This window comes from Camelus bactrianus, chromosome 6 (genome assembly GCF_048773025.1).
Source record: "Camelus bactrianus isolate YW-2024 breed Bactrian camel chromosome 6, ASM4877302v1, whole genome shotgun sequence".
Taxonomy (NCBI): Eukaryota; Metazoa; Chordata; class Mammalia; order Artiodactyla; family Camelidae; genus Camelus; species Camelus bactrianus.
This window is the reverse complement of record NC_133544.1, coordinates 93844818-93872113: the sequence shown is the minus strand read 5'-3', so window position 1 is coordinate 93872113 and position 27296 is coordinate 93844818. Positions and strand designations below refer to the sequence as shown.

The 27296-nt window shown below is 42.4% G+C and overlaps 1 protein-coding gene across 4 annotated transcripts in view; it reads left to right on the top strand.

Annotated features, from left to right (window-relative positions):
• Positions 1-5253: 5253 nt before the first annotated feature.
• The window catches only part of USP3 (ubiquitin specific peptidase 3), an 84100-nt gene continuing 62057 nt past the window's right edge, over positions 5254-27296 (top strand). For 3 of the 4 annotated variants that reach the window (XR_012507764.1, XR_012507763.1, XM_074366373.1), the window contains exons 1-2: positions 5254-5428; positions 6958-7182. Coding sequence is in view for 1 of the 4 variants with exons in the window: in XM_074366373.1 (XP_074222474.1) it covers positions 7092-7182 (91 nt within the window). In the remaining 3 variants the exon portion in view is untranslated. Of the gene's footprint in view, positions 5429-6447; positions 7183-27296 lie in introns of those variants that run through there. The other variant, XM_074366374.1, reaches the window with a different exon arrangement.

Genomic DNA, 27296 nt, shown 5'->3' with positions numbered 1-27296 from the left:
ACAGAGCAGGGAAGACACCATTTTGGAAGCAGCTATTATTATTCCTATTTAATAGATGGAGGTTCCAGAGAGGTCATGCTGCTGGCCCAAGGTCACAAAGCAGACCAGTGACAGAAGCAGGAGCCCAGCCTAAAGCCCCACCTCTTTCTAGTACATCAGGCACCCCGCAGAAGGGTCTGGCACTATGTTCTGGTTGTATAAGGAATTCATTTTCTGCTTATCTGAATATCCCGGATAGCTGAATTGTCAGGTTAAATCAAGGTTAGGAAGGGAGGGTGGGAAAGCAGAGATGGAGGTCCTCTAAGCCTAGGATCCTTTTCCCAACTTCTTAAAGTGTCTGAGCCTCTCCCTCTCAGTGGGCTTTAAGCTCCTCAAGGTCACAGTCTCAGAGATCTGGTCACGATTATGGCCAGGGGAGTCCCAGCTGCATTCGAATGGCCCCGATTTGTTTCTAGCTAGGTGTGCACTGTGGTTTTAATTTGCATTTCCCAGATGACTAATGCAGTCAAACATCTTATAAATGTTAATAATTCTTAGTAGTTCCTTTCTTTCCTCTGTCTTATCTCTGATCTTTCTGCATCTTTGCAACCTTATCCCCTCTCCCAGGGCCTGGCAAAGTGCAACCCGGAAAGATTCCAGCGTCCTGGGGACCCAGATTTCTCTGTGATGATAGTTCTCTGCTATAGAGAGTCCACAGCCCTTTACCGTCTTTCTGCTTTCCTTGCCAGCCTCATATTTCACCTTTCTGTCTCCCTGCACATGACTCTCCAGCCAGACTGGCCATCTCAGATCTCTAGGCCTCTGAGCCTTTGCAGATACGGTTCCCTCTGCCTCTCTCCCCCACTTTACCTGGTTAACTTCTAGGTATCAATCAAGTCTCAGGTCAGATGTCACTTCCTCCAGGAAGCCTTGCCTGATGCTTCCCCCACCCCCCACCCCCAAGCCTGGGTGAGTTGCTCCTTGTTTGTGGCTAAGCAACATCCTGTACTTCCCGTCGTCGTAGCATTTATCACGCTGTGTTGCAGTTGCCTGTTTGCTGGTCTGTTTGGCCCCTTTGTTCATCCCTTTGAGGCCTTTCTGTTGTTTCACTTGTATATACCATCAAGTGAAACAACAGACAGTGAGCCTTGATCATCAGTGATGTCTGTTGAATGAATGATCTGGCCTGGATCCCTTTAAAAGGATAAAAATCTACCTCCTGGGCCAGCTATACTAAAATCAATTACTTCAGGCCATCACTCTCCACCTCCCACATCAGTCCTCCTATGTGACAAGGTCTCAAGGAGATGAACATTTATTGGGGGTCTACTGCATACCAGGCACCAAGCCAGGCCCTTTATGTGTGAAGTCATTTTCACAGTCTAAAGTGTGAAAGCTCCCTGTAGAGATAGGACTTTGAAACTCAGAGGCTCTGATGTCCAATCAGACAATGAACAAGCAAGGGGAAAGGAGTGACGTCACAATTTTCATCCCGATAGTGACAGAGATGTCAACAGAGGCGGCCCCCACATAGCATGGAGCTCTAAGTCCCTGTACCTTCAGTGCCTGGTGTGTGGCAGGAGTGCAGACAGTGGTTGTTGAATAAATGAACAAATGATTGGAGAGGAAACACAGAAAGAAAGAGTAGAAGACCCATGTTTCTTTCTGGACCTGACCTAGTATATTTCCCCCACATGTTGATAAACAAAATTGGACATTGGAGTATTTTTGTCATGGGCAGCTGTCCACAGTGCCAGCCGAGGCTGATCCTTGTGATTTCTGCTCACTCTATTGACGAAAAATGACTATGCTCAGCTACAAAGGAAGCTGAGACATTTCTTTTGTGAACCCGGGGAGGAAGAGAAAGCAGATTTGGGGTGAATAGCTGGCAGTCTCTGCCACAGGATACAAGGATGGTGTTGCCTCTGCCAGTGTCCCTGGGTGGCCATGAGCTATCATTGGCTCGATCGCTGGATGTTCACTCTAGAACAGCCCTTGGGGGCCATCAAGGCCTAGGTTCAACCCCCTGATTTTACAAATGGGAATCTGGAGCCCAGAATGTTAAGTGACTCCTTCACTTGACAAAGAGTTGTTTGGTGGTAGAGCCCTACGATTTTGCTTAATTGGTCCCATGCTTTAGCTGCAAAGCGGGTCTTTAAACAAGAAAATCTTCTCATCTCCTTCAGAAAAGTGCTGCAAAGTTCACATTTCAATGATAAAGAAGAAAGCATTAAGAGCAATACAAATTAAGACAATGATATAATGATAATTACAATGGTACTGATCCTTTCTTTAGTTACGCAGAGGCTCCTCTGTGTCCTCTGCTCCCAAAGATTCTTCGTTATTAGGAATGTCAGCTACCACCCCAAAGTATTGCAGGATCATTTAGCTGACCACCTGTGTGAGGAGTGAAAGTTGTGTAAATTTGCGCAATTATTTAAGTCTTTGAGCTTTAGCTTTTTCATCAGTAAAATGGAAATAATACCTCCATCTCAGGTTTGTTGTGGGGATTAAAGAAGAAATGAAAACCACTTGATACAGTACCTGGTTGGGAACCACTGAATGTCAATTTCTTTTCTTGCAAAGTTGAGGTCCTTTCTGTGACTACCCAGGCGACCATTACGCAAAATGACTGATGCAATCACTCTTGAAAGGGGGCACTTCCAACAACATTTAATCAACAAATATAATCTTTTCCTAATATCTGCAATTGCTGAACTAGGTGCTTAGGATCCATAGATGAGAAGAAAAGCATCTGCCCCTAAGGGAGACTGAAACATAAACAGAAAAAACCAGCACCATGTGACAAGCTGCAGGGACAGAATGGGTGATGATGGTGAGGTGGGGGGAAGCTTAGAAGTTTGCTTGCGTGAGTGATGGAGTGCTTCCCTGAGGAGGTTATGTGCTTCAACTGGAAGGAGTCAGAGCCAGCCAGGTAGAAGGGAAGGAAGTGGGGGAAGGACACAGAAGTGTAAGGAAGCACATTTTCTATAATGAAGGTGCTATTTTAGATATTGCTGGAACAGCTTTTTTTAAAAAGCTTTAATGAAAGAGAATGGACAGGTGACTGTGATGGCAGAGAGTTTCCAATTTTATCTTGCCATACATGGGGAGTCACTGAAGAATTTTGGGCAGCAAGATAATGCAGAAGGGGTGAATGAAAAGAAGTGGGAGAATGACAGCCAGTTGAGAGCTAGATGGCTGAAACCCACACCCAACCCCATCACTCATTTAATCATTTAACAAATAGTTACCGAGGACCTGCCATGCACCAGGCTGAATTCCAGGAGCTGGAAATCAGGCAATGAACAGGACTAGCAACGTATGGTTCTCATGGAGAAGACTGACAATAGGTAAACAAGTAAACAAGCAAGGAAGTAGCAGGTGAGTGCCTCTTGGAAAATTAAACAAGGTGAGAAAAGAGTCCCTGAGCGGCTGCTCCTCACCCTCTCCCCCTCCTTCTTAATACTCACCAAGCCTCCTCTTGATCGAACTCTGGTTTCCCAAGGAGGCTTTGCTCCCAGAAAAATCTCTAAGGTCAATAATTAACCTAGCTCTCTAGGCGCTGCCAATAAGACTTCTTCCCCAGGGCCTGGTCAGCTTGTAATCCATGCTTCGGGACCACCGATTCTGCCAGAAATCTCAAGTCTGAAAGCTAGGGGAAGGTCGCAGCAACCTTGAGACACCCCCGCTCCCCCCCCCGCCTGAGGTTCCCATGGCAGCGTATGACCCACCCACTCCCAGTACAACCCTTCTCCCCCCTTTTATTATATGTATATATCCCCTGAAGAAGAGAAACGTTTGATAGTATGGTTAAAATTGTGCCTTCCTCTCCTCTGAAGAACACAAACTTTTAAAACGCGGCCGCCGCTGCTGGCAGGAACGGTCCCCCTCCCCGGTCCCCGCCCCCGGGACTCCCGGAGGCCGCGCGTTCTCCAGCACGGCTGCCGGAGGCTGGTTCAGCCCCACCCGGGCTCACTCGCGTGTAAGTCAGAGCTCGTCAGCGCCAAAGGGATGCGGGCCAAGAACCAAAAAGCGAACGTTGGTTGTGTTAAATGTAGCCGAAGAAACGAGGGACTGAAAAAGCAGATTTCCCAGTATGCCCCGTGGTCTTCCCCCGCTTGACACATTTGCTTACCGCGAGGGTTTTTTTTTTTTTTTTTAAACTACGAAAACTTTCAGAGACACAGGAAAGTTGTAGGGAAATCTAGCAGAAGTCTGATTTTTGCCCAGCTTCTCTGGACTGCCTGATAATCACAGTTCCCCCTCTGCGGTCTATAGCAGTCAAGGTGACTAATTTAGGACCTCTGTTCGGAGGGGGTTTTATTCTAGTTAGGGAGAGAAGACTCTAATAAAAACATTTCTTTTTTTTTTTTTCTTGTCTTAGCAGTTTACACCTTACAAGGTGTTTTCACATTTCTGATGCCGTTAAAATCATAAACTCAGAGCTGAAGGGAAATTTAGAGATCAAGGGCGGGGGGGGGGCGGGGTGTGTGGGGGGAGACAATTACCTGGCATATACTAGGCCACTTCCCAAACGCCTGCCCATGGTAGACATTGCTAATCGATCACTCATTCATGATTGAACACTTAGTTATTGGATGCCCTCCACATTCCACATCTTATGTTAGGAATACAGCAGGAAACCAGACAGACTTGTTTGCTACCTTTATGGACCTCCAAGGGGAAGACAGACATTAAACAAATAATTACGGGCCTGAACAGTGTTTGGAAAAGGCCGAGTGTGGGGGCAGATAAGGACATCACACACCTGGAGGTAATCTGGGGGTGGGGCAGGGTCAGGAAAGGCCTCCCTGAGGAAGATATATATATATATATTTTTTTTTTTTTTGCAAGTGATGTTTTAAGCTGACGTCTAGATAATAAGGAAAGTGAGTCTTTCCGAGGGTGAAAAAAGAAACATCACATGCCAGGATGAAAGATGGCGTGAGTCAGGGCAAGTTCCACAGCTAAATGAGGGGGCATGGATGATAACTAGGCGTAGGTGTGCAGAAGGAAACTGAGGTTGATCCAGCCGGGCCTTGAAAAAGAATCAGTTGATAGGAGGAGAAGGTTGGGAGAGCCTGATCAAAGGTCAGATTTACTGTTTATTCTCCTACTTCCTAGGAATTATTCTCTCACATGCTGCCACTTAAGAAAAAACAAACAAACGGAAAAAAACTATAAACGATCCACTACCTACTACGGGGTGGCAAGTCTCATGAATTGTCACATCTTCCTTGCGGGATAAATATTATTTTTCCCGTTTTACAGATGAAAAGTGCATGGGAAGACACTTGCCAAAGTTGATCATCTAAGCAGAGCTAGGATTTGAACAGCTGCACTTTTCACGATTCGTCACTGACATAAAATCTCAAGACGGAGGCTTGCTCTAACAGCAATCAAACAAAACTCGGGAAGCGACGGAAGAGCTATTCACTGAGGAATCGTAAATACTATTTGGGGTAGGGGTGGGTGGGGAGGGAGATGCGGCAGGTGAGTGAATGGACACGGTTAGGCAGAGAGGTGCAAGGAGGAAACCGAGCAGTGGCGGGTGGTGTGGGGGATGGCGAGGCGTGAGGAGTGACTGAGAGGGGCATCCCTGGACTGCTCCGGGACTGCACCGCGGGGAGGTGCCTTGCTCTAACCACTACCCGGCCCAGCCCGGTTAATCATTTCCTGACCTTCCTTCCTCCTCTCGCCCTGTCCGCAAGATTGCCACATCAGCTCCCCCCTCCCCGTTCGCCTCCTGGCCCTGCTGCTCCTTTGCCGGGTTTTACAAGGAGCCCCAACTTTGAGGCAATGTTTGTAATAGCCTCGGACATCCTCAAGGCCGTGCCCCTGAGAGATCGCAGGTTCGCTTGGGTGTAACGCCTGCCCTAGCGGCCACTTGAGGCTTGCCCTGTGCTCTTTCTACGAAGAAGCCAGAGAGGCGGGCATCCAATTCTTGCACGGATTAACCAAGTACAAACTCGGTTTCCCCAGCGATAAATTTACAAAGGGGATGGTAAAAGCAGCTGGCGGGGTGGTGCAAGGTTTAAAGGAGGTATTGTGTGTAAAGCCTGGCTAGGAGACAGTAGTAGGTGTTAAACAAATGTCAGATGCCTTCCCTTTTTATCACCTGGTAACTGGGACCTCGCGCTAAGCAAACCCAGGTTTCATCTATCTCACTTAAGACTTACACCTGATGGTGAGGTAAGACTGTCCCACCACGCGCTGGAGGTAACGCAGATGGTGAGTCACAGTGCCAGGGTTTGTTCATGAGCGCCCCCGCGGGCCCAGCCATTCAGCACCTAGATGGCTGGCTAAGGCCACTTGTTCAGAACCTAGAATCCGGTCAGTATCGCACCTGCTGCAGGGAGAAAAGCACTAACGCTGTACTGCTCTGGGATCTACGCAGCTCGCTGGGCCACCAGGGGCCAGGCGCTTAACTTCTCTGAGCTTGTACCTTCGTGTGTAAAATGGGGGCTACAGTGCCTGTCTGCCCGAGTGGTTTTTACTTTCTTCTTCACACTTTCCTGTGTGGCCATATTTGCTACCATGGTTTAGTAAGACCACCCCACACTACACAGAATCAGTCTTCTATGACTGCGAGCAATCGCTGGGCCGCGGTAAAAGCAGCAGACTGGCCAGGCGTGCCCCAGCTTGGCGCCCCACCCTTCTCGGGGCGGGGGGAAACCGCGGGTGCTTGGAGCAGCGGAGTTGGGAAAGTCACTTCCGAGCGTACCCTGACTCCGCGCCACCCGCCTGCGAGCACCGGGACCCCACCCCCGCGGGAGAGGACGGGGGCGGGGCCGAGGCTGGAGGCGGGGCCTGCCCAGGGGCGGGGCGGGGCCGGCCTGGGAAGACGGAAGCCCCCAGCCTAGGGGTGGCGGCAGAACCCGGATTCCGGATTACCACGTTTTCCGGAGCCGGGCTCCTGGAGACGGCGGGCGGGAAAACCCGGCGCCCGGAAGCTTTTGCTTTCTTTGACGCAAGGGCTCGGGACGCAGCCGCCGTCGGCCGAGCGCCCGGCAAGGAGCGACCCCAGACGGAGCCTTCAGAGTCCCTCGGTCCCCCACCCCCCGCCGCGTCCGGGAGCCTCAGTCCCTCTCGCCGCCCTCCTCGTGGCCATGGAGTGTCCGCACCTCAGCTCCAGCGTCTGCATCGCTCCGGACTCAGCCAAGTTCCCCAACGGCTCCCCGTCGTCCTGGTGCTGCAGCGGTGAGTGCGGCCCCAGGCGGCCCTGCCGCGCACCCGAGGCCCCGGCTCCGCCGGGCCTGCCGTCTAGGGGCCGCGGGCGGCCGGCGCGCGGACGCGGGGAGGGGTGAGGGCGAGCCGGGCTCGGCGGCTGGGGAGGGGTACGCGGCGAGGCGAGCGGAGCGGCGGCGGGCGGAGCGGCGGCGGCGGCTCCTTTGTTTCCCGCGGCCCGACGGTCCTGCCGGCAAAGGAGAGGCCCGCGAGGGGCTGGAGCCCGCGGGGGCCACAGCGCGTGGGGGCGGCGGCGGGCGGGGACCCCGGCCCGCGCGGCTTGCGCCCCCGCGCCGCCTTCCAGTGCCCGGGGGGCTGTGCTGGCCCGTGTCGCCGGGTCGGGGGCGGCGGGGGTGGGTGTCCTGCCCGCACAAGGCGGCCGCACGTGTGGCGGGGCTCGAGTTGCGTCTCGTCCTCGACCGCACGAGAAGAGCGCCGCTCTCGGGGCGAAGCTTTGTCTGGGCTGCGGGGCGCGCTGGGGCCCTTCGCTACCTGCCCCGGCCCCGCTTCCTTTCCCTTCCCCGCATGCTCCGGCAACCAGATCCACGCGGGGCGGGCGGGAGCCCCGAGCCCCAGGAGGTGCTCCGAACTCAGGCGGCCGAGGTCGGAGTCTTTCATCAGCTAGGGAGGGTGAAGTTTGAAAACAGGCTTCGGGCGTAAAAGCTCGGAAGGCTGATTGAGCAGCTGCTTTGGAGGGGCGGCTCGAGTCGCCTTTCAAATCTTTGGGGTTGTCTGAAATTGCCTTGGGATTCCCGAGTTCATGTGCTTTAGGACAGTTATTAGGTTTATGTAATGCTTTTGCGTTGCCTAAGCATCTTAACTCCTTCTGCCGGGCCCCTTGGAAGCCCCAGTGCCCTCTTATTGTCTGCTCTAGCGACTTAGGGTCGCACCGGCCACACTGCTTTGATTACTTCCTGGTAGGGCCCTGGTGCCGCCGACAGTCTTTGTTTATTAGCTTTGAGATGATCACTGGTAGCGTGGGTTGCAGTGTAAAATTCGAATTGTGGGTTTTTTTTTTTAAATCTTAAGTTCATCTGACGAAATAAAGGCAAGAAAACAGCAATGATACGATTTAGCTGTGTGACGTTTCTCCTTGTGGGTTGCAGCAGGGAAGATACTTTAGAGAATGCCTTAACACTTTTGACAGGTTACTTCAATATGATGATTATGTCCTTGGAGAAAAACATAGGTAACGCCACAAAGAAAATTGTACTGTAGGATAAGGAATAGAAATAAGTGCGGTTTCCTTGAGCTCCCAGAGGTTTGAAGCTGTGCTTGCCTTTGTAAAGTCAGATTATCTTTTTCTGCATGAAGTCTATAAAGATTAACCGGTTAATTGGTTTCACAGTGCAATATTGCAGTCCTTTTATGAGGGTGCAGAAATTTACCTACGAATGTTTCTTCCACAGTAAATGTTGAGTATGAAACAACAAATAAGGTGTATCAAACTGCTTTACAAATTAGTTGGTGATGCATTAATTATAATTGTAGCTATAGCTGTGGTGCTATAACTGTAACTTAATTTTTCCAAAAGAGATTTGAAAAGAAAAATGACCAAAGTAAACACTAGGAAAAGCATACCTCATGAGGAATGATGAAATTACCCTTGATCATCTGAGGTTAAACTACAGGGATACAAAGCAGACAGCACACTTCTGCCTTTTTCTGGGTAAAAATCACTTAAAATTTTAAAATAGCCTCACTGGACACATGCATTTAAAAAAAGGAAAGAGTTTATGTAAGTGGCAGATACCCTGTTGTGAGTCAGTCTTGCCTTTGTCAGTCAGAGTGTCCACTTGTCTGTGGAAAGGAAATGCAGAAAATTGAGTATCTCTTGTGGAAGTTAAGTGAAAATGGAGCATAACCAAGAGGTTTGTGCTGATAAAAAGAACAAACTAGTATGTCTGGCCCTAGGGGACTAGTGGTTTGTGTCTAAGGGGTAAGATGGCATCTTTGCATCTTGCGACAAAGTTTGTGGCATTGCTTTGGGAGGGTGGTTTAGTCATGTGCTTGGATTTATAGAACGAATAAAGCTAGTTTCGCACCTTTATGTGGGTTTTCCCCTTCTGTTCATGTGCTGTGAATTGAACCCATTTCGTGTGGGCCTCCCATTTTAACCTATTGGCATCCATTCATTGATGTAATCTCATGTTTTTGTATTGAGCTTGATCTTGTTCTTGCCTGCCTGTTGTTTCAGTGACTAAATGATTATTAAATCTATGAGTCCTTAACTAATTCATCATCTTGGAATATTATGTATGCTGGTATTTATTCTCCAACACTTGGATTTCTTCCTTTCTCTTTTTCTTTTTCTTTTTTTCCTTTTTGGTAGGGCACCAAAAGGGTAGCCAGTGTGTTGAATAATGTGGTGACCGGGTATTGAGTCTGATTGCCTTCTTATTAGGGAGGGGAAAATCTCTGTTTTGGCACGGGGATCATAAAAGTAATGCCCTTGCCTTGTGTTCTTTGGGAGCTTGCAGTTACACCACAGTGAAACAGCCTTGAGGCAGCCAAGCAGATTGCAAAAGACCAACATCCTAGGCTCTCCGAGGTAGCAGTACATCCTTGGAAAGTAGTTCTGTTTCCTCTGAGTGTCGGCTTGGTTTCATTATGTCATCTGTTAAAGAAAACGTTTACTTCACAGGTTGCTGTTAGGATGAACAAGGTAATTTTTGTGAAAACTTTGAGAAACTCCTACACACTGTTCAAGTTATAGGTGGTCTTATAGATCAGAACATCTTTATAAAGCGGACTTTGGATCTAAAAATCTAAAGCCCCTTAAATAGGGCCTAGGACAGACTGGTTTTATGCTGAATTATGTTTTACAAGGAGATGTATTACTCAACAAGATTAGGCGGTGTAAGAAGTAATTATGCCTTAGAATTAACTTGAGCTTCTTATCTATGGAAGGCACTGGGTACATTCTGTTGTATTTGCCCTGTAATTGTGTACCACAATGGTTCTCAAGCTTTTTATTTTCAGGGCACCTTTATGCTCTTAAAAATTATTGAGAACCCAAAGAGCCTTTGTTTGTGTGGCTTTTATCTATTGATATTGCTGAACTAGAAATTAAAAGAAAAAATTTAAATATGTATTTATTAAATCATTTACAGTTGACAGTAGTAAGTCCATTGCTTGTTAACAGAAATAATACTTTATATAAAATAACTACTTTCAGAACAAAAATTTGGTGGGAAGAGTGGCAGTATTTTAATTTTTTGCAACTTTTCTTTTGTCTGGCTTACTAGAAGACAGATTTTCATATCTGTCTTTTTGCATTGTCTCTTGAGATGCCATACATCATGTAGCTTCTGGAAAACTCCATTGCATGCTTGTGAGAGAATGAGGGTAAACAATAAAAATAACATCAATACTGTTTATGAAAATAGTTTGACTTCATGTACCCTCTGAAAGGGTTTTGGAAACTCTAAGGGGCTCAGGACCACACTCTGAGAACTCACTAGTAAACAACTGTAGTAACAGTTAAGGACACCTGCTGTTATCAAACTAGCTTTAGAATATTAAAGAATTCCTTAAGGCCTTAAAACTAGCAACATTTATGTGTATGTGGAGACTTAACAGAGTTTGTGAAATATATTAGCTAGAACCAGATCATGGGGTCCAGTAGTCCTTTGCTCTCAAAAAAGTTACAGTCTAATCTAGTTGGGGAGAGACAGGAAGCTGACTGGTTAGAAGATAAATCCATGTTGTGGTTTAAGGTAAATGTTGAAAATAGCAATTTCCTAATAAGGTAAAAGTTGATTTATGTCTAATTTTGCTAAAGGCATTCTTGTTTTAAATGAAAACATTTTAAATAAAAACTAGGACATCCTCTCAAGGTTTTTGTTAAGTGCACATACCAGATGTTATTTTCAGAAGCTGGAGGTTTGGGCATTTATTTTTATGGGTAAAAGAGTTGAACCAGTGGCAAAATACTGAGGGAAAAAAAACACAAATTGTTTAAAAAGATGCCCTAAATACAACTGTTTTAATAACTAAGGAAAGCCAAAGACTTCAAGGGTTTGGGTTGAATAGCCAGTTAAATTGGAGATATTTTAATAGCATAGACATGAGAATTTTCCCCTGATTAATTCTTCAAAGAGTTGAGAATGCCTCTTAAAGTTTCCAGTACAGCTCTCCCTCACATTACCTAAGAAAAGTAAGTGTAGATAAAGTAAACGTTTTGCAGTTTTGGCTGTATGGAGAGTAACTCTTTTTTTTTTTTTTTTTTGAAGCTTCATTTAGTAGGATGGAGTTCTGAGTGTTGATTCCTTGTCATTGGTAGTAAACTTGAAGTTTGTGATAAAGGTGAGAAATCACTATCACAGAGTGATGGGTTATTTTATATTGTATTTCTCTCACAACCTACATCTAAAGAACATGCTTGTATGCCCAGTAGACTACATTTTTCTGGATAGGATCAGTCATTTGTTCATCATTAGGTCAAATGCATTTATTGCTTTTTAGTAACCCAGTATGAAATATTTATTAAGTAACTAGCACATAATAAGACACTCAGTGAACATTTACTTAATGAATGAACTTTTCCCCATTTAGATGGTGGTTGGAATGGCCTTAAACTTTATGTTGAAAATAAATAAAAAGTAAGAGAGCTTCTCCCCAGAATGCTTTCACCAGTCCTCACTCCCGGTTTTCAGTCTGTAAACTTTGGATTGTGAGCAAATGACCATCTGTGGTGGTGTTACCACAGTGAATTTGTATTCTTTTGACATTCTGTGTTTATAGATGGGCAGGTGGACATTTTAGTAATAAATGTGGATGGGCCAGTTTAAAAAAAAAGTCAGTGGACAGGTGATCCTTTTTTCACATTGATTTGGAAGATAAGTATTTGAATTTTATATACTTTTCTGGGGAATTTAAACTTTTTTGGTAATGTTTGTAAGCTTAAGTCAAATGTAATTTGTTTTTCTAGTTTTTCTGGCGGTATTCCACCCTCAGCTCCAGCTCCAGAACCTTAAAGGAGCCTCAGCATATTTCCAGGGTCTCTGACTAATTGGTAGAGATGTGAAAGGCCTGGGATTCAGAATGTGCTCCATGTGTGTGTGAAGAGGCTGCAGTCTAGGGATTCAGCCTCACATTTTGTTGTTGTTGTGAAGTTTTGACAAATGGGTCAAAGTTATTTTCTAAATGGTATTCTTAGTAGTGTACGAGGAATATCCTTCATGGCCTAAGAAGAAAGGACGAGGTGGAGGGAAGAATTCAGACTCTTTTGTTTCGGTTTCTCCTTTATTCTCAAAATAATTCATTCTCATCATTAGCCTTAGGCTCTTATAACATCCCACTTTTTCCTCATTGAAATTTATGCAATTTCCTTCTTTGCTGGAACATAATAGATTAATTTTGGATCCTTTAAACCAGATTTAGAAATACTTAGGTTCTTCTAATGTTTGTAGCTCAGTAAGCAGAACAGTGAGTAATTTAGTTTGTAGCTCATTGAGAAACTTAAATTCCTGTTTTAAAATGTAATTGAGTCCCTCTTCTATCAGGGAGTAATTTACAATTATGTTTCCCCCAACCTACTTTGTTTTTGAGTTTTCTCCCTCTTCTTGAGCTGTATTATGTTTTTTTCTTTGAAAAAAATGTTGATCTCCCTTGATTAAGTTTCTTAACCTATGGGTTTTGTGTTCAACCTAGGCGTTCAGACAGACTTGGGTAGTAGTTTATCAGTGTCCGAAGCGGAAAAAATGTCTATGGCTTAATGTATTTTAGTATTTTATATTTATTCAAAGCTCCTTTAAACATGAGAGCAAATGCATTCTAGGTGTTTTAATAGAGCTTTTCTGGACAGATGGCTTAGAAGGAAGTACTTAGATTCTCAGCAGGGGCTAGTACTTTTTGGAGAGTGTATTTATGATGAAGCTTACCTTGATTGACAGCTTAGAATGCTGAGAATAACATTAACAACAGTAACAGCTTGTTCATCTTTCCTAGAATTGTTTTGTGCCAAGACCTCTCAAGATGCTTGGTGATTTGTAATAGTCTGTTTTGAGAACGTATGTAAGGGCAGGTATCTTTCAGAATGAAAGGAAATTTATCTAAAAACTGTTCATTGCGATTGTATCCTGAAATCCTTCCGGATTGTTGAATGATCTTTGGCTTAGAAATTTGTAAACACAGATCATCTTTTAACTGCTGTGAGTCTGCAGATGTTAATATATATAGTAATTCCAGATGTTTTCTCATCTTAGTTTTACTGAGTAGGAGGAGAACTGAGAACAATATAAAGTAACTTCAAAGCCATTTGCTAGCATTTAATCCTGGCTAATTAACTACCTATCCTTGTAGTTTTTCCTGTTTCATACATTGTGAAACTGAGACAGAGATTAACAGTTGCTTAAGATGCTTGGGGGTATTAGAGATAGCCCAAAGCTTAAATTCAGATACCATTCAAACCATGTGTTTTAGCGTGCCTTTGTAAAAGCAGGGGCTTAATTTTGTCATCTAGTCACTTAATGTCTGATAAATTTAAAGAATTCTAAGTGTTTGGAAACATACAGGAAATAATTCCTTTGAAGATTTTTGATGTGAAAGTACATTTTAAATTCTACATTTTGAAAATAATTTATTTTAAAATTCTGTATTTGATTAGTGCTTCCTCCCCCTGTTTGATTAAAATGCCAGCAAGTTGGAACAAGATGGGTTAGTACAATTTGGAAGAGAACTGTTTTTGAATGTTTTAATTTCAGTTCAGATCTAATTTTTTTTTTTTTTGTAGGCTGAAATTCACATTACTTTAGTGCAGATAAACCAACCTTCAGTTAGCTTTTGGGTGTTTTATAAACGTGTCTCTCTTCTTGAAGTTGCCCTGTCCCATTCCTTCATTTTTTTTCTTCTAGAGGAAATTCTTGGAGGTGGTTTGTTATGGGGTGGGGGTGGGGGAGAGAATTCTTAAGATAGGCAATTTTGCTTTTGCCTCTTGGTAGCTCAGAGGTTATTTGAATCTTTGCTTTTAGGCAGTATACTTTGTTGATTCCATTTAGTTATATTCTAAGATTTTCCAATTGCATTTCTTATAAAAGTTAATTATAGTCTTTAGACTGCAGTGCTTAAAACAGACTTCCCTCCCTTTTTTCTCCCCCTCCTTCTTAAAGACATACTGAAAAGTAGGTATATGTGTGCTATTTACAGATGTATAAAATGCAGATGAGTTTAGGAAAGCAATTTCACTTTGGAAAACTATTGAAATTAAACTTGGACATTGAAAAATGAAGTTCATAGTTGTCTTAGTGTTTGTGTTAAATACTTCACCATTAATCAGTGCTAGCTAATTATATTTTATAAGACTTTTGAGGAGGGAATTGAGAATTTATTTTGAATATGAACCAACTTGTGTCTTTGAAAAGATATAACCAACTGGATTTTATCTGGAGACTTGGTACTCTGCTTTAGGTTTGAGTAGCTCTATCCATTTTGAGTTGATGTTCTTTCCTGATACTTGTTTCTTTGTTCTTGTTGGGTTTAAGGCAGTCTTGTAGAAATCTGCTTGCCTATTTATCCTTGACCCGCCTTGAAGACCTTTATGGACTGTTCTTGTACTATCTCATCACCAGGACGAGCAGGCTGGTGATTAGCTGTCATGTCCCTGCAGGTTTAATGTAACTGACTGTGATATTACACTTGTTGTTTTAGCTTCTTTAAATCTTTGTCCTTACTGAACATGTTCAGATATTCTTTTTTAAATAATAGATTATTGTTCATTCCTTTGTTTTGAACATTTGTTGCACAGTATTGGGATGGTAAGATTTTTGGTCAAAGTTTGTGAAGATCATGCTGAAATTTCTAGGGAGCAATTTTTTTTCTTTTTGCCACAGATTGTTTCCCTGGGATAATTGATAGATAATATGTTGGAGAAATATTCTAATATAATATTTTTAAAAAGCAACTTAACTTAGATCATCTGGGGCTGACACTTAAATTGTTGATTGATATTTTTTATTTTAGTGTCACACAGTAAAATTGAGATTAACTCTATTTTCCATCTGAATTACTTTGAATGTTAATTGTGAGATGGATGCAAATGTGGATTGGGGAAATTGTTAAATGTGGATGGAAATGTTGATTGGAGAAACTGTTCTCTACAGCTAAAGACTCAAGCTTCACCTTAGGTGTATGAAGCAGCTGCCAGAGCTCTAATTCATGCTGTGAGAATTTAATTCCAATTTAATTTAACTGCATCAGTTTCATTTCAGTTATTTCAAGTGTTTTGTTTGTGTATAGTTTTTTAAGAGCCTCATTTAAGAATTTTTTTCAGGCTTTTGTGTATTTTTTATTTGAATAATTAATAGATATTTTTGGGGAAGTGTGGATCAGATTTTTAAATTGTACCTATTGGTTGTAAAAAAAATTCCAACTCTTGGTTTTTGTTAAATAATTAGAACAGTTATTGGAGTTTACAGGTGCATATTTTCTGTTATATTGGGTTTCTAGCCCTTTAAGCAGAGTATAAACATGTGCCTAGTTTATGTTTTTTCTTTCCGTATCTTCATAAATAGACCCATTGATTTTAAAAGAATAGCTTCCCAGCACACCTGTAAGTACAACTGTGGTGATTCCCCGCCCCCTCCACCGCCACTTTGTGCTTTAGTGCAACCTTTATTATATAACCACAGAAAACTGGGAAGAGAACTGTGCACTGCAGATACTAGACCTGCACTCTAAGTGAAGTCTTTGATAATAAGAGCTCCCTAACCCTCTTAATTGTTTTACTTATTTATGGAAGTGAGTGCTTCCTCTAAAATATATATATGCATCTTTTCTTATATTGCATACACTTGCTTTTGTTTTGAAATAATAGTTGTATGGTGTTTACATTTATAGCTTGATTCATTTCTTTTGAAAATCCCCCTGTTGTTTAACGATGGATTCGCTTACTCAGGTTGTTGGCAAGAGCGTGGAATTGCATCAGATCTTGCTATATTAAATAGATGGGAATATTAGATGCCAGAATTTTTCTTAAGTGATTCATGGCTCTTGTGTTCATTCTCTGTATCATCAGCTTCCTAGGGAGAGTTCTTTTTGAAACAATATAAACTCCTGGTAATTTTTATGCAGTTAATTTGTATCTGGTCGTTTAAAGGCCAAAGTGGCCCATTTGACTCTGACTTAGTCGTCTGCTTTGACTTCAGTGGTTTTAATCCTTGTCCCCACTACCCTTTCCTCTCATTTGGAGTTCGGGGCACAGTTCCAGCATTTAGCCAAAGACTGCAGAACAGATAAAGCATGCTAGCTTCAGTAGGTGGTTTTCACCAAAGTGGATGTGAACAGGTCTGAGTTTGTGATAGAACGAGTGATTACAAGTGTGTCTAGTGCTTTACAGTTTTTGAGACCATGAAGTTTCACATACCTTCTTTCTATATTTTATTTTCATTTGATGTTGAAAACTGATCTCAGAAATCCATTTCAAAATAGAATAGAATGTTTGAGCCAGTGAGGGGACCAGTCTTATGGGTCAGAATTTGCCTCTGTGTAGGAAATCAGCAGGACCAGATGCCCTCTCTTTTCTGGCTCTGTAGGTATCTGGATTTGTTAACATATAGATGACAAATTTTGACCAGCTTTGAAATTACATTCTTTAGCAGAGGAAACATATCATTAGCTCTGCAAATTAGCCTTGTAGTGTTCAGGGAATTCAGTAGGTGCCTGGCCCCAGATGATAAACTGCTATTGTAATTTTTATTTCATGTAATAGAGTTTAGGCATTTTTTTTTAAGATGAAAAAAATGGTTTGGGCAACTTCATGAATTGATATGGCTGTTACATCAATCTACTTTTTAAAGATTAATTCATGTTTTCAAAAAGTTACACACACACACACACACACACACACACACACAGTTAAGTCATAGTATCAAATGGTTTAAAATAGAAGAGCAGTCTCCTCCACCACCGCCAGTCCTCCTGTCCACAGACAACTGCTTTCAGCTCGATTTAGTTTTCTCTCTCATATTTACCTACATGCATCTAAGTAATATACTGTTATTTCTTAATTTATCCATTTTAGGTATCATCTCTTGACATCTTGCTATGGTAAATGAGGACATTAGTGTTTGCGTTACCCTCCCCTCTGCCCCTCTCTCCATTTCTCAGTATAGTTAGATTACAATTTTTGATTAATATGGTGACTGCTTCTTTTCTTGCCTGGCATTTTATTTTTCCTTGAGTTAATAACTGCCTTTTAAAAAAATTGCTTACTTTGACTTCTACACATTTTCTCCCGAATGTAACCTATAAATCTGTCAAATGTCTATGAGTATTATTTTCCTAGCACTTTAAACACGTAATCTCTTAGCTTTTTTTTTTCTTTTTTCTTTTTTTTTTTCTGAAGACCTCCTTTCCGGAGCGCTCTGGCTCCCATCTGAGCTGAGTCTTCTCTGGGCCGGTTGGGCAGTTTTTATCCTGTGATTCCCTTGCTGTTCTCTTGTATTGGATCTCCCATTTCCTAGATCCCAGGTCTTTCTTTTCCTTGGTTTATTAGACCATTTTTGCTGGATTACATCATTTAGCTCCCTTCTCGGGGGAGGCAAGCTTTTGACCCCATGCAAGTCTGACACTTTGATTTTACCTTTAATACTTGATTGCTGGACTGACTGTAGACTATTAGTTTGAAAAGATTTTCTTTTAGAATTTTGAGAGCAATGTTCCTTTGTTTTTAGGCTTCCAGTGCCTCTGTTGAGAAGCCTGATGCCCTCCTGATTACTGTTCCTTCATGTGGGTCCTTTTACTTTTTTTCCTGGAAACTTTCAGGCTCTTCCCTCCAGCCTTGGTGGTCTGGAACTTCAGAACGATGTGTCTTCGCATGGTTAGTTTTCCTTTTGTTGCCATGGGTGCTCAGGGGACTTTTCAGTCTGCACATTGGAGAGTACACTCATCCTCCCATACTGAAATCTCCTCGTTGCTGCATTCTCTTCGTACAGCTCCTGTTAATTGAATGTTGAGCGCCCTGGGTGGAACCTGTAATTTTCTTATCTTTTTATTTCTTTGCCTTTTGGTTCGAGTTCCTGAGCTACTTCCTTTTTTTTTTTCCCTTCCACTCTTTCTATTGAATTTTGATGATAATATTCTTAATTTAAGGGCTTTTTCTCATTTTTCTGACCATTGCTGTTTCATCCATTCTGTTCCTGTTCCTTTGCTATATCTTTTCTTATTACTTCTGGGTTTTAGAGTTTGTTTTGAAGCTTTTCTGTGCTCCCTGCATTGTTCCTGTTTCCTCTGGGTTCCTCTGTTTCTTTTCAAAATGATTCTCCCAGACAAGATGTTTTCTTCGAGGGTCTTGTTTTATCTTTGTCTATCTTTTCATAGAAGAGTGAGGCACTGAAAAGCTATGTAAGTTTGTCTGTAACATTCGTCTGTAAGGGTGAGGCTTGTCTGCAGTGGGCTTCACTGTGAGGTCGGGGAGCAGGCTGCCTTCTTCAATGGAGAAAGACATCTTTGTGGAGTTTTTTTGTTTTTTTGTTTTTTTGCAGCATTTAGTTTTTCAGTTTTCCATCTGGCGGCTGTACACTTGGCCACTGATGTTCTGACATCAGGACGTAGGAAGTTCTGTGAATCAGTCGTTCATCACAGCCCTTGGACCCCCTTGTGTTCAGTCCCATCCGTACCTTTGCTGTCTGCTGTGCTCAGTGTCCCTGAACCCAGAGCCCCCTCCTGTCTACACTTTCCTCTGCCAGCACTTAGGTTGTAGCTTCCTTCACGCTGCTTAGGTTGTTACGGCTCCTCTAACTTCTTCCTGACTCTCAAAAATGTGTTGAAATCTTTTATCTGCTTTGCTGGCCTCACATGTTCTCTTTATCTTTGGGAGTTAATATCAACTTAATTTCTTTATTGTCCGGTTTAGTGGGAAATTAGGATGGAGAAGAGAGGGAAGCAAGAAGTTGGTCTGCCATACTTAATTTGGTGTCTATTTTTAAATGAAATATTTTTAATCTGGTTTTTAGGGCAAAGTGCTGAGAAATGGATCTGATTAGTTACCCTCCAGAGAGTTAAATCACTCAAACTGAAATTTTGCAGTACTGTATTTGAGTCAAAGTTCAAACTCAGATTTACCTTCCCCAATGAACAGAGCAAAGTATTGTTGCTATTATCAGAGTCAGCAGAGAGAGTAGGTAAGCCCAAGGGTTTGACTCTGCTTGGGAAGCCAGATCATAAGCCAGACGTTGGGTATGTAAAAGAAACATAGTTGTAAAGCCACTTGGACTACTGCAGTCAATATGTTGTACTATTTTTACTAGATTAGTTCATCATCCATCAATATAGGGAAGTTAATGTCAGGTTTATAGTACTCTTTGGCTCTGCACGATAGTAATTTAACCTTTTCCCTTGTGTTTCATAATGAAAAAAAAAACATGTTCTTAATTGGAAGTAAAGAATAAAATTTCTTTAATCTCAAAAAACCTTTTTATTTTGATACAGTTTCATACTTAAAGAAACATTAAGAATAGTACAGAGAACTCCCATCCAGTTGTCAACATTTTTCCACACTTGTGTTACGTGTGCATCTTCTTTTTATCCACCCTCTTCCCAACCCCCCAGCCCCTGCCCCCCTCCCCACTGCCCAGTAATTTGCAGACCTAATGCACCTTCATCCATAAATAGTTTAGGTACCCCACCCCCCGCCAAGAACAAAGACTTTCTTTTCAGTAAGTACAGGATATTGGTCAAAACAAGGACATTTAATAACTAGTACAATAGTATTATCTAATGCACATTCCATACTCAGAGTTCTCCAGTTGTTCCAGTAATGTCCTTTATAGCTATTTCCCCTTTTTTGTCCCCCCCCCCCACCTCCCACAGATCTAATCCAAGATCATGCTTTTCATTTAGTTGAGATCAATCTTTAGTCTCCTTTAATCTGGAATAGTTCCTTATCCTTTCTTTGTCTTTCACATCTTATTTTTGAAGAATACAGGCCAATTATTTCATAGAATGTACTTCAATTCGAGTTTTCCTGATGTTTCCTTATGATTAGGTTGAAGTTATGCATCGTTTTGGTGGGAGTACTGCAGAAGTAATGTGTCTTCTCAGGGCATCGTGTCAAGAGGCATGTGAGGTTGTTTGTCTCATTCCGGTGATGTTAACTTCTATTATTTTATTAAGGTAGTATTTGCAAGGTTATTCCACTGTAAATTTACTCTTTTCCCCTTTATTATTAATAAGTAACTTGTAGGAGATGCTTTGTAATTTTATGGATGTCTTGTTCCTCGTCAGACTTGCACCCAGTAATTTAGCATCCATCGATGATTCTTAACTGAATTAGTTATTACTAGGATGATTGCAAGATGTAGATTTTCTATCTCTTATTTCTCCTAAATATATATAGGGAAGAGCTTTCCTTTCTCTCCCATTTATTTATTCATTTATTTTATTAACACGGACTCATAGATTTTTATTTTATTCTGTGATACTCTGTTACTTATTTTGAGGCTCAAATTGTTTTAGATTTGCCTAGTGGGAGCCCCTTTAAGCCATAATTTTGAGATGTCCCCATTGTTCTTGGAGGCCGTTCTTCCTGGCACAGCCAGACGCCCCAGGCGTGGCCTGCCCTAGTCCTGAAATCAGTCATTTCTCCAAGTAGCCCTCCTTCCTTCTAGTGGGGAGTAAGATTTATAAACTAAGATTTCTCAGCAAATAGGAGCTAAGAAACATAAATAAACAGACATGTCTGTATCTCTTTGTGTGTGTGTGTGTGTGTGTGTGTGTGAGACCATGAGTTCATACTGATACCTGAACTCCAGTTCAGCCCTACAGGTCTAGTCTTGCTCTTTCTGTCCCCGTCAGTGAGAATCTGGTTCCCATTGTCCTCAGCATTCGTACTTGTTCGCTCAGTTCCATAAGCAGAGAAATCAGGTCCGAGCTGCTAACCCATACCTTATAACTAGAGATCAATATTTGTTTATAGTTTTTTGTCTGTATACTGACAGTGTATAAAGTATTACGTTCAAAAGTTATTTGGGTTAGTTTCCTTCCCTCTTTTAATACACTTATTTACTTGACATGCAGTTAGCTTCATTTGTTTGTGTTTGATTTCCATTTTAGATTTTTCTCCCACCTCATCCTTGCTGATTTTACTTTTTTATGTGTATAAAACATGAGTATGGTCCTCAGAGTTAAAACGATAAACTATTATACCAAAAAGTGTCACCACCTGATCCTTCCTCTCATTGCTACCCATCCCTGTAGACAATCAATTACTTTGATCTACCCTTCCTGTGTTTCTTTTTTTTAAAAAAAAAAGTACATGAGTATTTTCTTATTTTTTCTCACAAAAGGTAGCAAACTAAGTATATTCTTTTGAAATTTTTTTCTTTCATTTAATAGTATATTCTGTTTATCACTCCATGTTTGTAGTAATTTTCCTTATTATTTTTAACAGCTTCATAGTACTCCATTTGTGATGTCACAGTGAATTCAAACATTCTCCTATGTTTGGGCATTTAGGTTGTTCCCAGGATTTTACAGTTGCAGACAATGCTGCAGCTAATAGCCTCACACAGACATATATTTGTATTATTAGGTATCATCAGGGAAGAAGAAAAGTTTAACTTTTTAATTGAGCAGTAATAAGTTAGTGATTTTATAATAATACTTCAAACTATTTGTCTGCCAGCTCCTATCTTCCCACCTACGGTGATCTTACAAATGTATTTAAGGTTGTGGATGTGGAATAATTTATTGTACTTTGATTTCTGTCTGGGAAACCTTGAAATTCGAGAGCTGGAAGTGGCCTCGGAAGCGTTGTTAGTCTAGGTCCCGGTTCATTTTAAGCAACTGGCTATTCCTTTTACATGCTGATCAGTGCTTTTTACCACCGAGTACTCAGACCCAGCTGTTTCTAGTGCTTTTCTCTTTTAATTTAATTCGTGTTGGGTTCCTGCCTGTCCTGCTGTTAACTGGCTGCTCCCTGGGGTTATAGAATGGCAGTTGGATAAGACAGTTACACATAGGGTAGAAACAAGGGTTTGGGCGTCCATTTTCTCTGGTAGGTCTGAGCACATTAGTGAGTAGCATAAACGCAGGGGCACATCTTGGATTCCTAGATAATGCTGCTGGCTCTCCAGCAAAAGACTCCCAGTCTTTTGTCCCAGCAAATGGGCATTGAGGTGGTGGTGGGGGACCTCCTCCTGCGTTGCCGGATAACCAGGCCAACACAGCTTCCCTTCAGAAGGGCCATGAAAGGATTATGTATATGTTGAGATAATGATCCCCTCAACCTAGGGTTGCCTGGAGCCTCCAAGCAGGTCACTTCTGGCCCCGAGATGACACCGCAATTTATGCACATGCTCTATTCAGATGTTACCATTTTTCATGCATGTCCTGACATGGAAAAGGTTAGGAAAGTAGGCTAGAGCAATCTCAAATTAACCTCTAAGAGCCAAGGACAGTGCCTCTTAGAGAAGAATTGACTTATTTAGAGTAGAAGGTTAAACCTAAATCTGTAAAAATAAGCTGATCACCATATCTTAAATCTGGTGTGATTTGAGATCATTTCTGTTTACTTCTTTGCTAAAACAAAAGTTATAAATTGAAAGAAAAATTTTTTTTAATGACTTGGCCTGAAACCCTGCTATATGGATGTTGGAACACCCAAGGTATATTTTGATTTTTTAGATTGGTGCGCCATGATTTAATCTCTGTTCTGAATACCTCTCAGGTGTATTTCAGTATGGTTTTGACACCTAAGTTGCTTCTCTACTTACATGTTTTATCTGAGTAGTATCTCATTAAGTTGTCTAAACCTCCTTGTGCATCTCTCAAAATGTGCTTCTGAAGTATTTATTTTACTTAAAATATATAAAATTTAATGATTCTGACATTAAGGTAATTATTATAGTTGTTACCAATTTTGAAATAAGCTTATTAAAATAGACTATTTTATCTCATTCATTTGATGTTTTAAATATAATTTAATTTAAGGTCAGATAAAAGAGGAGTTTCTGAGGGATTTTTGCTGACTTTGGCGTAGATATTTGGAATGTTTCTCTGAAAAGGAATTGTCAGCTGCAGGTCCTTTTAATGAGTGGAAACTCAGGGGAAAAGTTCTGAGAATTAGTAGTCATGGTATATGTGGACATATGTTAACTGCTTTGTATAGAATCGCAGTCACCAGAGTTAACCCCTGGCAGCCGTTTTGCTCTCTTTAGTGTATGTTTAAGGGAAGGGAACTGAGCGTCACTGGGTGCTTTCTGTTCGCTAGGCCTCTTGTCGTGTACTCGATACCGCTTGTCTCATGAGTCCCTTACCGTAGCCGTGCGAGGCAGAGGTGGTGTCTGTCCTGTTGACAGATGAGGAAGCAGGCTCTGGAACCACCTCCTTAAGGCCGTAGAGTAAGAGACTGGCGCAGCCAGCAGGTGAGCCTCAGACTGTTGGTTCTGGAGCCCGTGCTTGCTTCATTATGCCACATGATCTCTGACGTGTTCCTTTTGAGTCCGCAGAGTAACAGTTACATCCCTAGTAGGGTAACCAAGTCAGTTTGGTACATTTTTATATTAAGGAAGGAAGGAGTTGTTTTGGCAGGATTAGAGGCCAAGGGCAGGGATCAAGGCCAAGGGCAGGGATCAAGGCCTCGGTGTACTTCAACCAAAATGGCGTGGAGCATAGTTCTGGTCACCGTGCCCATCTCCTGCTTCCTCCTTTGGGGCTAGCTATGCACCATTTTTCTGAGAACCTTAAAAGTGTAAGTACTTCCTCAGAAATCCTGGGAGTCTGTTTAGGATGTGGGCTCTGAGCCAGCTACAGAGGCCTGGGATCAGACATTGCTGATAGGGTGTGATGGGGGTCAAGCCAGGCTGGCTGAGGACCACGTCAGGGCTCGTAGTAAAGAGAGAACTGGAAACAGAGATGGAGTAGGGTGTTCTCAACTCAGAATTATCTACAGTCAGTTTTTCAAATCTAACCTTCAATAAATGTGAGGCTTCCCGGAGTGCTTCTTAAAAAGCATAAACCAGAGAGGCAAAGGGAATGAAGGACAAGGCTCTGGAGCTTTAAATGAAGAGAAAAGGAATTCCTGCAAGTGCCAATGACACTTTTAAAAGAATCTTTATCAAGAATTTGGGAATAATGTCTTTGAGATTTTTGAAGGTTGTTTTTACAATGTAGGGCAACATTAGGATTGTGGTTTTGCTCAAGAAAGAATTGGGTTGTCATATGGTATTAAAATCTGGGTTTAAAATATTGATGGGATAAAGAAAGAACCGTTTCAAAGGATGGTGGCAGCTTAGTGATGATGCGCTGCCATGCTTTACTCTCGTTACCTCTGTTGTAGAGAGGATAGTCTAGTCTTCAGTTTTGATTCCTGTGGGGTAGAACCTCTTGAAGGCTCTCATCCTCACTTCTACTAAACAGCAGCGTCAGTCATTCCAGCGAGTTGTTTGGCAGAGGTGAACGGTGGAAGCTCTATCGCTGATGCTCCTCCTTCTCCAGGTGTCCTGTTATCTCTTGCTGCGTAACAAACTGTCCTACATCTTAGTGACTTACAGCAACCATTTTATTTTGCTTATGATCTTAGGATGGGTCAGGAGTTCAGGAGGAACTTGGCTGGTGTGGTATCGGCCGGAGAACCTGAGGCTGGAGCATCCACTTCCAGGATGGCTTCTCAAGTCACATGTCTTGTGCCCCTGTGTCCTGGTCTCCGTTTCTGCCCCTCTCCCTTTCCCACCTACCCCTCCCCTCCCCAGCCTCTGTGGTATCATATTCTGCAAGGTCTCTCTGTGTCATTTGGTTTCTCATAGGATGTTGGTCTCAGGGTGATTAGGCGTCTCATGTGGTGGCTGGCTTTCCCAAGAGCAAGCATTCCAAGCAGTAGAAAGAGGAAGCCGTCATTTTCTGAAAACCTAGACCTGCAAACTGACACGCAGTCCCTTCAGCCATACTCAGGTGGTCACGGCACTGGCAGAGCCTGTCCAGATTGCATGGAAGAGGACGCAGATGAGCCTCTGATGGGAGGCGTGTCAAGGACTTTGAGGTCATCTTTAATCTATAGTAGGGCCTTTAAACAGAGACGAGAGAGTGGCTATGAGAAATCCTGGACTGTGACTTTACCAGAAAACAATTTATTCATCTAATGATTCAGGAGAGATTAACATTGCTCACCTTGAATAAGAATGGGACCGAGGCAAGAGAAAACTGCCAGAGGAGGAAGGTGGAAAAGATTGCCTTTCCTACAAGATAAGCTTTATTTCACCACTGCCTTCCTGCCCTGGCCCTGGACGCTGGGCTCTGTGATCTCTGTGAGTCCCAGCCGGCTGCTTCTGACCGCTGTGGGTGTGGGGCTCATGCTCAGTCTCCCAGCCCTGCCTTGGCTCCCTTCCTGGGCCCTGGGCACCTCCTGTTGCTCTGTATGGGAGTTCCCTTGTTCCCCTGATCCAGGGAACCCAGCGCCCACTCCAAGAACGAGCAGCCTTGGGTTCGGGTGATTGAGCGACAGGCAGTGGTTCTGGCTGCCCTCAGGCTGCTGTGGCACCTCTGGCATTGCTCAGTGTAGCTGGCTTCCCTGGACTACGTTATGGCCGAGTCTCTGTTCTCTCTATGTGTTATCACTCTTCCCCACTGTGATTTCAGAAGATTCAAGTTGAAGACAGCAGAGACTTCAGGACTTTCAGCATAGAATAGGCTTGTGAACATACAATTCAAAGAGCATCCATGGTATAAAGATTATATACCTTTTTCCAAACATTTAAAAATATGTCAGTTGGAGGGTAAGCTGGGTTACTCCTGGAATATGTTTCTACTTACATATGTACTGGAATAGTTATAGAATTTTTATGCTAATTCTGCCCTGTCCTCCAGTTTCAAGAGGAATAACCGTTTTACTACTGATGCTTTTATGGAGAGAGAGAGAGAGAAAGAGAAAGAATTTTGAGTAACTGCTGCAAACATTTTTTCATTGATCATGTTTTTACAAACCTGTAGAGCTGTAATCTTGGATTTTGGTGGATCTTACCACATATTTAATAATTTAGAATAAGTTTATTTCATTAGGACAACATTTTAATACCAGTATCTTTAAATTTAAGACATTTAAAACAACTTTTTACTATAGAAGAAGTAATGCTTTTTGAAAAAATTCCAACAGTATAGTTGAAAGTACGTCCGTGTGGCTCTAATCCCCCGTCCCATTCTTTTTTACGTGACTGTTAGCAGTTACTATACACCCTCCTAGACTTTAAACATTTTATATACAGGTATATAATATATACACAGAAGCACATAGTGTGGAATCTTTTTAAAGCAAAATGACAACTTTCTGGACTTACTGCTTTGCAGCAGTCTATACCTTCAGACACCAAGTTTGAGTCCCAGTTCCGTCACTTACTAATTTATTAGCAAGGCATATAACCCCTGTGCCTCAGCTTCCTTACCTATAAAACAGACCAAATAATAGTACGCACTTCCTTGGGTTGTAGAGAGTTAAATGAAGTAATAGTTATAACGGTGTGTAGTGGCGGTTGGCACATAGTATGTAAGAGATAAATACTAACCTTTAAAAAAAACTCATGTTACGGATGTTTTCTTAAGAGTTGCTGATCTTTTTGAGTGTTGCACTTTAAAACATCCTCTGAGTTGCGGGTGGGGTAGTGTTCTGAGCTTTACTGCTGTGACAGCATGTCTGTACTGGTTTTGTACAGCGATTCCACACGCTTCCCACCCTCGCTGTTACAGTGAGTTGCTGTTACTGATGGGCAATGAGATGGGGATGTGTTTGCCTTTAGATTATACTGCATTAGCAATTAATCTTTTTGCTAAGCCTTTAAAGAAAATTAGGAGGAGAGTGGAGTTGGAGGAATTATATCTGTAGGGGAATGATGTGATTATTTAATCTACTTTTTGCTTTATCTTCTTTGAATAATTATATAATTAGAGGGGACCTGCTAATTACTTAGTCCTCATTTTATGGTGAAGAAATTGACCCAGAATAGTAGTGAAGTTCTCTGTTGTATCGCTAGTAATGGTGGGCCCAGGACTGGCATCCTGGTCATCAGATCCTCCCTTTCTACATCTTTAAGAAGCTCAGGAGCCTCTCTACCAGTTGAAGCAGCTGTTGAATAATGGATGCACTATAAGTGGCTTGCCTG